Source organism: Salmo trutta, chromosome 25 (genome assembly GCF_901001165.1).
Source record: "Salmo trutta chromosome 25, fSalTru1.1, whole genome shotgun sequence".
NCBI lineage: Eukaryota > Metazoa > Chordata > Actinopteri > Salmoniformes > Salmonidae > Salmo > Salmo trutta.
Genome location: NC_042981.1, coordinates 48,174,393 through 48,189,626, shown reverse-complemented (window position 1 = coordinate 48,189,626; position 15,234 = coordinate 48,174,393). Strand labels below are relative to the sequence as shown.

At 44.1% G+C, this 15,234-nt stretch overlaps 1 protein-coding gene across 6 annotated transcripts in view; it reads right to left on the bottom strand.

Moving 5' to 3' along the window:
* Nucleotides 1-15,234, bottom strand: part of LOC115162646 (ena/VASP-like protein) — a 100,092-nt gene that overhangs the window by 66,442 nt on the left and 18,416 nt on the right. For 4 of the 6 annotated variants that reach the window (XM_029714132.1, XM_029714131.1, XM_029714133.1 and 1 more), the window contains one exon: nt 202-370. In XM_029714132.1, coding sequence (XP_029569992.1) covers nt 202-370 — 169 coding nt within the window. Of the gene's footprint in view, nt 1-201; nt 371-4,838; nt 4,934-4,959; nt 5,043-15,234 lie in introns of those variants that run through there. The other 2 variants (XM_029714136.1, XM_029714135.1) reach the window with 2 other exon arrangements.

Genomic DNA, 15,234 nt, shown 5'->3' with positions numbered 1-15,234 from the left:
TACTGAATTTGAAAGAGATTGTTCTTGCATAAGAGATGGACTCTATCTCTATTATTATCCTTAAGGCAGTGTGTGTGATGAAGATGAATAGGCTTGCAGTGTGACATGTCTTCCCACATATCTACGTCACATATGTAGGTCCATAGAAATTACTAGAACAGACAAATTCACCATAGCAATTGTGTGTGTGTGTGTGTGTACCTGCTGGTCCTGTAGTTTGACCCCGACCACGCGGAAGGTGTTGTTGGCTGTGTTGTGGTAGATGTTGATGCGGCTGAAGCCCTGTTGTCCCGGCTTGATTGGCACCCACTTCTTACTGGCGTCATCGTACACCATGACCGAGGCGCGGGCTTGGCAGATACTCTGTTCACTGTGGAGGAGGAAGACACAAGGGTTAGAGGTCAACAAAAAAGACATAGGGTTAATGTAAAAAAATATATAATCGTCAATTTCACCTGTTCTGGCAATGTTTATTTTTAGGTTCCTTGAAAGTTTCCCTGGGAGGTTTTATTAACGCAGGACTGACTTTGGAAAACCCTGATTTAAGAGTATGAATAACAATATGGTGTGATATTCCTGACAGCATGACAGGGTATTGATGTTTCACACATAGAGCTCTAAAAGGTGAGATTGGTTTATGCCCTCAGGGGACTGTGAAGTGACAAAAAGTTTTAAAATGTTCACCTTGAATACCAAAGGGACAGCGAAGCTCTGCTATTTGAGTTAACCTCTCTAGGGTAGGGGGCAGTATTTGCACGGCCGGATAAAAAACGTACCCGATTTAATCTGGTTATTACTACTGCCCAGAAACTAGAATATGCATATAATTGTTTGATTTGGATAGAAAACACCCTAAAGTTGTCTGTGAGTATAACAGAACTCATATGGCAGGCAAAAACCTGAGAAGATTCCTTACAGGAAGTGCCCTCTCTGACCATTTCTTGGCCTTCTACACTCTCTTTATTGAAAACTGAGGATCTCTGCTGTAACATGACACTTCCTACGGCTCCCATAGGCTCTCAGAGGGCGCCAGAACGTTGAATGATGACTTTGCAGGCCATGGCTGAAAAACAGTAGCACATTTGGTAAGTGGTCGATCAGAGAACAATGAGACGGGGGCGCGCTTGCACGTGAAGAGTCCATTTTAGATTTTTAGTCTTTGAACGAAAACAGGGTTTCCCGGTCGGAATATTATCTCTTTTTTACGAGAAAAATCGCATAAAAATTGATTTTAAACAGCGGTTGACATGCTTCGGTAATGGAATATTGACGGTAATGGAATATTTAGAATTTTTTTGTCACGATACGCGCCGGGCGTGTCACCCTTCACTACCCTTCGGATAGTGTCTTGAACGCACGAACAAAACAGAGGATATTTGAACATAACTATGGATTATTTTGAACCAAACCAACATTTGTTATTGAAGTAGAAGTCCTGGGAGTGCATTCTGACGAAGAACAGCAAAGGTAATCCAATTTTTCTTATAGTAAATCTGAGTTTAGTGAGTGCCAAACTTGGTGGGTGTCAAAATAGCTAGCCCGTGATGGCGAGCTATCTACTCAGAATATTGCAAAATGTGCTTTTGCCGAAAAGCTATTTTAAAATCGGACATAGCGATTGCATAAAGGAGTTCTGTATCTATAATTCTTAAAATAATTGTTATGTTTTTTGTGAACGTTTATCGTGAGTAATTTAGTAAATTCACCGGAAGTTTGCGGTGGGTATGCTAGTTCTGAACGTCACATGCTAATGTAAAAAGCTGGTTTTTGATATAAATATGAACTTGATTGAACAAAACATGCATGTATTGTATAACATAATGTCCTAGAAGTGTCATCTGATGAAGATCATCAAAGGTTAGTGCTGCATTTAGCTGTGGTTTGGGTTTATGTGACATTATATGCTAGCTTGAAAAATGGGTGGTCTGATTATTTCTGGCTGGGTACTCTGCTGACATAATCTAATGTGTTGCTTTCGTTGTAAAGCCTTTTTGAAATCGGACAGTGTGGTTAGATTAACGAGAGTCTTGTCTTTAAAATGGTGTAAAATAGTCATATGTTTGAGAAATTGAAGTAATAGCATTTCTAAGGTATTTGAATATCGCGCCACGGGATTCCACTGGCTGTTGAGTAGGTGGGACAATTTCATCCCACATACCCTAGAGAGGTTAACTGCTTTAAATAATTATCTTACTCAGCTACTTCAGGCGACCCAACATTCTTAGTCTTTATTGTACAGACTGGCAAATTAGCACTGCATTCACAGCTGTCATTTCAAGACACCAATTCTTAAAGGAAATATTTTGCAAAGTGGGTGCCTCAACATAGAAAGCCTTTTCAATATCCAAAATAAGTATTTAAAATATCGCAGCTAAATCAAGATTCCACGAGAGACAGACAATGGGTCATCTTCACTCTAAGGCCCCTAGGACATCACTAGCATTCAAATGCCAGCATGTGGCCTTCCTCTGTGATCTCCTTCCTCCCTAAATCAAATCAAATCAAATTTATTTATATAGCCCTTCGTACATCAGCTGAAATCTCAAAGTGCTGTACAGAAACCCAGCCTAAAACCCCAAACAGCAAGCAATGCATGTGAAAGAAGCACGGTGGCTGGGAAAAACTCCCTAGGAAAAACTCCTGAGAAAGGCCTAGAGAGGAACCAGGCTATGAGGGGTGGCCAGTCCTCTTCTGGCTGTGCCGGGTGGATATTATAACAGAACATGGTCAAGATGTTAAAATGTTCTCCACCTCCCTAGGAGGTGGAGAACATGGAGACTGACACTTCAGCCATGTCTCAGCACAGCGAATGGGTGAGGCAGTATGAGTGCAGGATTCAGAACCTCTTGTACCAACATCTACTACCGTTTTCACACTATTGTGCCATCCCGAACCGAACAGCTCAGATAGTTTATTTTCACACTGTCCTTTACCAGGACAGTTCCAGCAACTATGGCAGATGTGTAATCAGGCCAGCGCAGTACACTACAACAATATTAGAGGGTCAGAGGGTCTGAAAGAATGCCACAGGACAGAGACTGACAGCTGTCCCTCCTTGATTACTAACCTACTGTAAGCCTGGCACTGACACATTCTCACTACTCTTCAGTATCAACCATCAGACAGTCATCACACAACCAGTCACCATTACTATCCTTGCAAGTGCTTTTCAAATTAAATTGAAGTGCAGTGTGGTAATCAATCAATTACAGATAATCTAAACATCCAATAATTGCACAGTAAGTCCTTGAGGAGACATTGAACATGCAATCGGATATAGCAAGTTTGGTTTACCCTTTATGTGACATCTCAGCCAGTTAGCGCAGCTGTGCTTCATTTGAGGTTTTGAGTGAGGTTTAGTTTGACACAGTAGGTGAAATAATATCTCAGCAAAAGAAGCAAAGGCTAACAGCTAATAACTAAAGGCTAACAGCAATAAATGGAGGAGAAGGTTTGAGAGCATCTTCATTTACCACATTCAAAATAGGGAAGTCTTGGGCTCAATTGAGTCAATAACTCCATCAATATGGAATCAATAAAAGCCATTCAAATAAATCCAAAATTAGCAAAACCTTACAGAAAACAACCTTATGCCTCTCTGGTATCCTGGCAACCACAGGTAGACCCCAACATGTTTTAGACTCAACTGTGGGCATAGTTCACCAGTCATCTTACTCAGTCAAGTAGGACTTAGTCATGGAGGATATCCCGAGTCAACACATGATGGATTTCCTTACTCAAAGCTTTCAAAGACATTACTGGGACTTAGACCATAAAGATATATTCTATCTGGTTCTAAATTGAGTTGGGCTCAATCTAACCACATAACAGGCGCTTCTACACAGTACAGAGACCACCCATGTCCCTGAGGAGATACTGAGTTCTTTAGTGTCTGACAGATCCCCTTACAAAAACAAGCCCTATTTCTGGAGTCATTTGGGGTCGAGGGTTTATATGCCTTCTCTGTGAAGCATTGGTTTCAGTACCCCACCAGGCTAAGTCAGAAATAAAGCATAGTGCCGTCAATTTGTCTGACTGACATTGCTCAATCATTGCATGTGATGCAACCGAAAGCTTAACGATTGTAGGCTCCTCGAATGTCACTGGGGCTTGCCATCCAGGACCTCTTACCAGGCGGTGTCAGAGGAAGGCCCCAACAATTGACAGACTCCAGCCACCCAAGTCATAGACTGTTCTCTCTGCTACCGCACGACAAGCGGTACCGGAGCGTCCAAGTCTGGGACCAAAAGGCTCCTGAACAGCTTCTACCCACAAGCCATAATACTGCTGAACAGGTAATCAAATACCTACCCAGACTTTTTTTTTTTGCACTGACACTTATGCGCACACACACTTCTGCTACATTGTCACTCCAACACACACACCCACACACACAGACACACATACTGCTACATTGACACTCCAACACACACACACACACACACGCTGCTGCTACTCTGTTTATTATCTATCCTGATTGCCAAGTGACCTTTACCCCTACCTACATGTAGATATTACCTCAATCACCTCAACTACTTCGTAACCCCAGCACATTAAATCGGTACCGGTACTCCTTGTATACCCTCGGTATTGTTATTTTATTGCATTTCAATTATTATTTCTTTGGGGTGCAAATGTTCACAGTTTTTCATACTTTTTTAAATTTTATTTGATGTAGGCTAGTCACTCTCAAATCAGATTCCTGTCTTCTACCACTACAGAAGATAGTGCTATTGTAACCACATTAGAGCTATGCATATAATTTTGGGTTATGACCACTCTTAATGAGGATACTTGCTGTACAACAACCACATGTGTCACGCCCTGATCTGTGTCACCTGTCCTTGTGCTCGTTTCCATCCCCTCCAGGAGTCGCCCATCTTCCCCACTTATCCTCTGGGTATTTATACCTGTGTTTTCTGTCTGTCTGTGCCAGTTCATCTTGTTTGTCAAGCTTACCAGTGCTTGTTCCTGTCAGAGCCAGTCTTTCGCCAGCCTCGCTTTTTCTCGTCCTCTTGGTTTTTGACCCTTGCCTGTCCTGACCCTGTACCCGCCCGCCCGACCATTCTGCCTGTCCCTGAACCTGCCTGCCGTTCTGTACCTTTGCTCCTACTCTGGATTATCGACCCCTGCCTGCCTTGACCTGTCGTTTGCCTGCCCCTGTTACAATAAACATTGGTTACGTCACACAATCTGCACTTGGGTCTTACCTTGCTTCATGATAACATACTTTACAAGAGACACAGATCTCTTATTAATAGTCATCTGATGCTAGCGGCTGTCTCCAAAGCCATTTTTTAAAGAACTCAAATACTTTGCAGTCGCTGGGGACGTAAAAATAACTTAGAGAAAAGGGCAGCCTGACAAATACAACTAAGCTAAAGGGAGCTACAGAATTGCAAGTCAGGGTGACAGAGTGGGCAATGACTACATGACACAATGGGAATGGTCAAATCATACAGAGTGCAAACTCAGTCATACAACTGCAGCACATCTTTAACACATTCTATATTGGGTTAGCCTACACTGACTGGTTTGTGGTTAGAGAATGCTAATATTAGCACTTGGTGGTAGTGGCTGTGTATACAAACACCAACATCTTCCTGATCCAAGACCGGTTCTCATAGGTTGCATACTGCACTGCACCTACAAATCATAAACAGTATACAACGAGCTGAAAATATTGGGACAGTGACAAATGTTTTTTTTTTGTTTTGGCTCTGTACTCCAGCACTTTGGATTTGAAATGATACGATGGCTATGAGGTTAAGGTGCAGACTGTCAGCTGAGGGTAGTTTCTTCCATATCGGGTGAATCGTTTAGAAATTACAGCACTTTTTGTACATAGTTCTCCCATTCTAGGGGACCAAAAGTATTGGGACATTCACTTGTGTATTAAAGTAGTAAAAAGTTAAGTATTTGGTCCCACATTCATAGCACACACCGACTACATCAAGCTTGTGTGTTGGATGCATTTGCTGTTTGTTTTGGTTGTGTTTCAGATTATTTTGTGCCCAATAGAAATGAATAAAAAATAATGTATTGTGTCACTTTTATTGTAAATAAAAATAGAATATGTTTCTAAACACTTCTACATTAATGTGGATGCTACCATGATTACGGATAATCCTGAATGAATCGTGAATAATGATGAGTGAGAAAGTTACAGGTGCACAAATATCATGATTGCATCCACATTAATGTAGAAGTTAAGTGAGGACGTAAGTGGCGACTCTGGCTCTCCAGGTCAGTCACTATGGGCTTAAACTCTGTCGGTCTTCCTTATACTCAAGACTACACCTTTAAAAAACGGATATGCACTTTTCATGTCCAAGTCATGAATAAAAGTCTAAATATTGATAAAAAACACAAATTAACAGAATTATCAGGGGAACAAAACAGACAATAATATGGGGTCTTTGTTTCTAAACACCCCTGAATAATTAAATGGCCATTGACAGGCTGTGTGTGTGTAATATCTACTGGAGACTGTGTGACTTATTTCGTTTTAAGGAACATCCATTCAATATAACACTCAAAACAATATAGCCAGTCAATAACAATGTAGATAAATACAATTAAAATCACCCCTGTACCTGTGTAAGTGTATAGGCCTATCCCACTGAGCAAAATCAGTTGAAAATACATATACTGCTCCAAAAAATAAAGGGAACACTTAAACAACACAATGTAACTCCAAGTCAATCACACTTCTGTGAAATCAAACTGTCCACTTAGGAAGCAACACTGATGGACAATAAATTTCACATGCTGTTGTGCAAATGGAATAGACAACAGGTGGAAATAATAATCAATTAGCAAGACACCCCTAATAAAGGAGTGGTTCTGCAGGTGGGGACCACAGACCACTTCTCAGTTCCTATGCTTCCTGGCTGATGTTTTGGTCACTTTTGAATGCTGGCGGTGCTTTCACTCTAGTGGTAGCATGAGACGGAGTCTACAACCCACACAAGTGGCTCAGGTAGTGCAGTTCATCCAGGATGGCACATCAATGCGAGCTGTAGCAAGAAGGTTTGCTGTGTCTGTCAGCGTAGTGTCCAGAGCATGGAGGCGCTACCAGGAGACAGGCCAGTACATCAGGAGACGTGGAGGAGGCCGTAGGAGGGCAACAACCCAGCAGCAGCACCGCTACCTCCGCCTTTGTGCAAGGAGGAGCAGGAGAAGCACTGCCAGAGCACTGCAAAATGACCTCCAGCAGGCCACAAATGTGCATGTGTCTGCTCAAATGGTCAGAAACAGACTCTATGAGGGTGGTATGAGGGCCCGACGTCCACAGGTGGGGGTTGTGCTTACAGCCCAACACCGTGCAGGACGTTTGGCATTTGCCAGAGAACACCAAGATTGGCAAATTCGCCACTGGCGCCCTGTGCTCTTCACAGATGAAAGCAGGTTCACACTGAGCACGTGACAGACGTGACAGAGTCTGGAGACGCCGTGGAGAACGTTCTGCTGCCTGCAACATCCTCCAGCATGACCGGTTTGGCGGTGGGTCAGTCATGGTGTGGGGTGGCATTTCTTTGGGGGGCCGCACAGCCCTCCATGTGCTCGCCAGAGGTAGCCTGACTGCCATTAGGTACCGAGATGAGATCCTCAGACCCCTTGTGAGACCATATGCTGGTGCGGTTGGCCCTGGGTTCCTCCTAATGCAAGACAATGCTAGACCTCATGTGGCTGGAGTGTGTCAGCAGTTCCTGCAAGAGGAAGGCATTGACGCTATGGACTGGCCCGCCCGTTCCCCAGACCTGAATCCAATGAGCACATCTGGGACATCATGTCTCGCTCCATCCACCAACGCCACGTTGCACCACAGACTGTCCAGGAGTTGGCGGATGCTTTAGTCCAGGTCTGGGAGGAGATCCCTCAGGAGACCATCCGCCACCTCATCAGGAGCATGCCCAGGCATTGTAGGGAGGTCATACAGGCACGTGGAGGCCACACACACTACTGAGCCTCATTTTTACTTGTTTTAAGGACATTACATCAAAGTTGGATCAGCCTGTAGTGTGGTTTTCCACTTTAATTTTGAGTGTGACTCCAAATCCAAACCTCCATGGGTTGATAAATTGGATTTCCATTGATTATTTTTGTGTGATTTTGTTGTCAGCACATTCAACTATGTAAAGAAAAAAGTATTTAATAAGATTATTTCATTCATTCAGATCTAGGATGTGTTATTTTAGTGTTCCCTTTATTTTTTTGAGCAGTGTACTTTCAACCAGTTTTGCAGTTGAAATGACATATTTACAACCAGTTTTGCTTACTGGGATTGGACAGGAGTGCTCAGACACATCACAATTATAATATGGTATTTGCTTTTTCTTTGGGGATACCTTGAAATAGCTTTTACACAGAGGTAGTACAACATCCATTACGATGGCTTATAAGGATCTTGAGGCAGAAGTTGTGATAATGCTAGCCTCCAGACATGTTCTAGCTAGACGACTGGGAGTGAGATGCTGGATGGAGGCTTCTGCTACATTGAGTGCTTAACCATGTCAAATAAGCCTCATGGGTGAGCTGGATAAAGGAGGCCACCATGTTTCTAGCCTTTTGAATTAAGCAAGCTCTGACCCTACACACACACATTAAGCAAGCCTCTGCTGTACATACACCCACACGCACATACACAGGGTCTTTCATGTAACATGGATGTTGGGTTTCGGTGTAATGTGCTGTATGTACCCCATCCATTAGCTGAGTACTTTCTGGTAGTACAGTTCTGGGATGTATTCACTAGCAACCAAACGGAAGCAAACGGCAGAAACAGGGATGTACTAACCTGAACTTGTCCAGTAAGAAACTCTATTTTTCGTTGCAAACCGTTTTTAGTTGCAAAAGTTTTTACAACGGTGTGCACACTCCTGGTTGGCCGGCTTTGTCCAGGAATACTCAAATTGGGGATGGGTTAAATTAATAGTAAGGTAAGGGGCAGCGTTTTTCTAAAAGCAGGATGCCGGTTTGGCACAGAAGTTGTTGGCCTAATTTCCCCATCATGACAAATAAATAACATTTTGCCTAGGAACAATTCAGGGTTTCCATGGGAACCCTGGAGGCAGAGCGGGCATCAAGCGGTGAGAGGACAACATCCCTAGGTGGTGACCAGCCAGCCAGTGGGCAAACCCTTTGTTGCCAGGCAGGGTAATTGTTTAATGATGCTGGTTCAGTGGAACGTACCCGAACAGACCCAAATAACAGAACACAACATCACTCTCTCTGTCTGCTGCATCATGTGAGCTACGGTATTTGATTGGTAAGGCCTTTCTCTCTCACTCCCTGTTTACTGGGTAACAATGATATGTCTGCTAGTCTGCTAATTGTAGTTCACATTTCAGTCACATCAAGTGCAAAGCCAAAAATAAAGTATGAGACCTGTAATAAAAAATGTGTAAAGCAGATTAAGAAATCCCACAGCTGCCTCCAAATGTAAGGCTGATGATAAAAAATGAAGAACCAGGGACACTATCCAGCCTAAAGTGGACAAATAAAATACAAAAAATAAAAGCAGAGATCGTGCACCTGCAGTGGCACCAAAATCTAAGCTTGAGATCTCCCAGCAACCCCTGCTCTATACTTCAGAGCCAGAGTCTACGCTGTCAAAATAAGAGTCTCTCAATACAGGTCCCACACATGCATGCTGTGGAGTACAGCATTGTCTCTTGTCTTACACAGACAGGTGTTAAGGCAAGGGCTGATTTCAAGGTTTTACTGCTAACCTACAAAGCATTACATGGGCTTGCTCCTACCCATCTTTCCGATTTGGTCCTGCCGTACATACCTACACGTACGCTACGGTCATAAGACGCAGGCCTCCTAATTGTCCCTAGAATTTCTAAGCAAATAGCTGGAGGCAGGGATTTCTCCTATAGAGCTCCATTTTTATGCAATGGTCTGCCTACCCATGTGAGAGATGCAAACTCGGTCTCAACCTTTAAGTCTTTACTGAAGACTCATCTCTTCAGTGGGTCCTATGATTGAGTGTAGTCTGGCCCAGGAGTGTGAAGGTGAACGGAAAGGCTCTGGAGCAACGAACCGCCCTTGCTGTCTCTGCCTGGCCGGTTTCCCTCTCTCCACTGGGATTCTCTGCCTCTAACCCTATTACAGGGGCTGAGTCACTGGCTTATTGGTGTTCTTCCATGCCGTCCCTAGGAGGGGTGCGTCACTTGAGTGGGTTGAGTCACTGACGTGGTCTTCCTGTCTGGGTTGGCGCCCCCCCTTGGGTTGTGCCGTGGCGGAGATCTTTGTGGCCTATACTCGGCCTTGTCTCAGGATGGTAAGTTGGTGTTTGAAGATATCCCTCTAGTGGTGTGGGGGCTGTGCTTTGGCAAAGTGGGTGGGGTTATATCCTTCCTGTTTGGCCCTGTCCGGGGGTATCGTCGGATGGGGCCACAGTGTCTCCTGACCCCTCCTGTCTCAGCCTCCAGTATTTATGCTGCAGTAGTTTGTGTCGGGGGGCTAGGGTCAGTATGTTATATCTGGAGTATTTCTCCTGTTTTATCCGGTGTCCTGTGTGAATTTAAGTATGCTCTCTCTAATTCTCTCTTTCTTTCTTTCTCTCTCTCAGGGGACCTGAGCCCTAGGACCATGCCTCAGGACTACCTGACATGATGACTCCTTGCTGTCCCCAGTCCACCTGGCCGTGCTGCTGCTCCAATTTCAACTGTTCTGCCTGCGGCTATGGAACTCTGACCTGTTCACCGGACGTGCTACCTGTCCCAGACCTGCTGTTTTCAACTCTTTAGAGACAGCAGGAGCGGGAGAGATACTCTCAATGATCGGCTATGAAAAGCCAACTAACATTTACTCTTGAGGTGCTGACTTGTTGCACCCTCGACAACTGTGATTATTATTATTTTACCATGCTGGTCATTTATGAACATTTGAACATCTTGGCCATGTTCTGTTATAATCTCCACCCGGCACAGCCAGAAGAGGACTGGCCACCCCTCATAGCCTGGTTCCTCTCTAGGTTTCTTCCTAGGTTTTGGCCTTTCTAGGGAGTTTTTCCTAGCCACCGTGCTTCTACACCTGCATTGCTTGCTGTTTGGGGTTTTAGGCTGGGTTTCTGTACAGCACTTTGAGATATCAGCTGATGTAAGAAGGGCTATATAAATACATTTGATTTGATTTAGACTCATCCTCAGGTGTAGTAGAGAGACCAGTGAGAATGAAACCAGAGCTGCCAGTCCCATCAGCAGTAGAGAGGGACTCCCATTAGAACAGCAGACTTAATTAAAGTTCCCTCTCCCATTCAGTCTGTATTCTGTACCCTCCCTGACTCCTTGCTCAACACACCGACGATGAAGAAAAACAGCAGCATGCACATTTTGGTGAATGAGTTAAAAAAGGAGAAGTGGAGTTCCTTCCCTGTTATTAAAGAGAGGGCAGCAGGGAGGGGATAGAGTGGATTATACACTCTAGTGTTTTTCCCAGAGTGCAGTGCAGTATAATCATTTTTGGGCAGCTCCACCACACACACATGCACCAGCTGACAGAGAGCAACTCAGTGGCGGGATTACAGGCGACTTCCGAGGAGATCGTTACCTCACTCCCGTTTTAAGGCTAAATTAACTAGGGCTTAACTCTCATTTAGGCACCAGGCTGTAATCTCAGCACAGAGAAAGTCCCACTGGAAGGGAGTTCTGCGAGGACAGAGGCCTTCAGTAATTGTGTGGGGCAACTTCCCAGAAGGCCTGGGTGGTATTCATTAGGCACCAAATGGTAGAAAATGGACAGAAACAGGGAGGGACTACATGATTTTGTCCAAAAATAAAACACTTGTTTTCCATTCCAAAATGTTTTGTTAAGGTGTAACCTATTGAAGACCTGGTGGCAAGTGTGGTTATATAAGGGACAGAACAGACTGCCAAGACCATTTTCGGACAATAGTAAACTTCTTTGAGACCATTTCAAATATTGCACAATAATGCCATAAAGTATGAGGATTTACATAGCTGTAAACTGAGCATTAAAAGAAAAGATAAATACAAAATAAACCTCTTTGTGCTCATTAATGCACTGCATTTTTTTCAGCCAACAATACATAATACTCTATGTCACCAAACTCCAACTTCAATCCCTAGGAATCACTTTGAAAGACACTACATTATGGACAAGCTCAATGTTTTACCCTGCCCCCACCACTCTTACATTTGAAAGTAAAGCACGTTGAATGGATGAGAAATAAGACATATACAGGAGAGAGGGATGTGGTACTTAATGGTCTTTTCCTCCTGCTCCATTAATGTGCTTATCGTCTTAGCTAAATGTCCCTCCTTGTGAAAAAACGGCACACACACACACACACAGTTAGTTCTAAGCCTCCTCCACCACACCCCACCTGCCAAAGTACCACCCAAATTGCATTGTCTAAAACCATTGATGTTCAATAACACTCAGATACTGTTGCTGTCCAGTGTTCACCACTGTGATATCATGTTCTGTAAACTATAACTCCCACTCAAACTAACAGAAACAGCTAAAGCTGACTTGGACCACTTTGTATGTAGGTCAATGGCTGGCACATTAGTGTTTGGCATGAGTGACATTGACTTCAGCTGAAGTGAAACAGAGTCACCATATTGCTGAGATGATTTTCGGCAACAAATGATGAAGGTATACATGCATGCTATTCAGCATAGAGGTCGACCGCTTAATCGGAATGGCCGATTAATTAGGGCCGATTTCAAGTTTTCATAACAATCGGAAATCGGTATTTTTGGACGCCGATTTGGCCGATTTTTTTTATTAGAATTTTTTTAGACCTTTATTTGATGACGGCCTTGGATGACGGCCTTGGAACGGTGGGTTAACTGCCTTGTTCAGGGGCAGAACGGCAGATTTTTACCTTGTCAGCTCAGGGATTCAATCTTGCAACCTTACGGTTAACTAGTCCAACACTCTAACCACCTGCTTTACATTGCACTCCACAAGGTTACATGAATGCAGTAAGAAGCCAAGGTAAGCTAGCTAGCATTAAACTTATCTTATAAAAAACAATCAGTCAATCATAATCACTAGTTAACTACACATTGTTGATGATATTACTAGTTTGTCTAGCCTGTCCTGCGTTGCATATAATCGCTTAGGTACACGTTGCTAGAACCATAAACATCAATGCCTTTCTTAAAATCAATACACAAGTATATATTTTTAAACCTGCATATTTAATTAATATTGTCTGCTAATATGAATTTCTTTTAACTAGGGAAAATGTGTCACTTCTCTTGCATCAGAGTCAGGGTATATGCAGCAGTTTGGGCCACCTGGCTCATTGCGAACTGTGAAGACTATTTCTTCCTAACAAAGACAGCCGACTTCGCCAAACGGGGATGATTTAAAAAAAGCGCATTTGCGAAAAAAGCACAATCGTTGCACGACTGTACCTAACCATAAACATCAATGCCTTTCTTAAAATCAATACTCAGAAGTATATTTTTAAACCTGCATATTTAGCTAAATGAAATCCATGTTAGCAGGCAATATTAACCAGGTGAAATTGTGTCATTTTCCGTTCATTGCACGCAGTCAGGGTATATGCAACACTTTCGGTAATTTGTCAGAATTCTACGTAATTATGACATAACAACTGAAGGTTGTGCAATGTAACGTTTTGTTTTCGAGATGATAGTTTCCGGATTCGACCATATTAAATGACCTAAGGCTCGTGTTTCTGTATGTTATTATGTTATAATTAAGTCTATGATTTGATAGAGCAGTCTGACTGAGCGATGGTAGGCAGCAGCAGGCTCGTAAGCATTCATTCAAAATAGCACTTTCGTGCGTTTTGCCAGCAGCCCTTCGCAATGCATTGCGCTGTTTATGACTTCAAGCCTATCTACTCCTGAGATTAGGCTGGTGTAACCGATGTGAAATGGCTAGCTAGTTAGCCGGGTGCGCGCTAATAGCGTTTCAAACGTCACTCGTTCTGAGACTTGGAGGAGTTTTTTCCCTTCCTCTACATGGGTAACGCTGCTTCGAGGGTGGCTGTTGTCGATGTGTTCCTGGTTTGAGCCCAGGTAGGAGCGAGGAGAGGGACGGAAGCTATACTGTTACACTGGCAATACTAAAGTGCCTATTGTAATGCGTGTCGTTTGTGGAGGACCAAGACGCAACAGGGAAGTGTATACTCATCTTCTTTTTATTAATATTGAAGATGGAGAAACAAATGAAACACGTATACAATTAACAGAAAACGACACTAACAGTTCTGTCAGGTGATAAGCACAAAACAGAATACAACTACCCACAATCCACAATACAAACAAACCCCTAATTATAGGACCTTCAATCAGAAGCAACGAGGAGCCGCTGCTTCCAATTGAAGATCAAGAACAAAAACTGCACATAGAAACAGAGTGACTAGAATAAACATAGAAAATGCCCTAACATAAAACATATACCAAAACTCTAGACCACTCTAATCAAACACCCCTTGTCTATACACATAGACTAACAATCCCCGAAACATGTAAACAAAATACCCCCTGCCACGTCCTGACCATACTAAACACTAACAAATAACGCCTTTACAGGTCAGAACGTGACAGTACCCCCCCCTCCCAAAGGTGCAAACCCCGGATGCACCTAACAAAAGGAAAATACAGAAATAAACCCCAAAACAAAAAAATCCCAGCTATTATGGGAGGGATCACCGACGATGCCTCTGCAACGCTCCCCCTTCCCGCATACTCGTCCCTATGGAGGTGGCTCTGGAGCGGTGGGTATCCCTCGCTCCGCCACTTGCTCACCCCTCTTCTTGGCAGACTCTGGAGCGAGGTCCCTCTTTGTCGACCTCAGACTTGGGATCCTCGCTACGGGCGACTCTGATTGCACTGGACTGTCGTGTGACTCTGGCCGTGGACTGTGGGCCACTTCTCTCTCGGGCATAGGTGCCGGACACTCGGGCTGAGGCACTGTCGTCGGGCACTCTGACTGAGACGCTGTTGTCTGCCACTCTGGGTTAGGCGCTGTCATTGGCCACTCTGGGCGAGACGCTGTCGCTGTGCCATCTGGGCGAGGCGTGTGCACTGAAGGCCTGGTACGTGGGGCTGGCGTAGGGAACGCCGGACTAGGCCCACGTACCTCAGGGCTAGTGCTAGGGGCAAGAGTAGGACGAGTTGGGCTGGGTTGCCGCACTGGGAGCCTGGTGCGTGGTGCTGGCTTCGGGGGAGTCAGACTAGAGACACGCACCTGTAGGCTTGTGCGGGGAGCCAG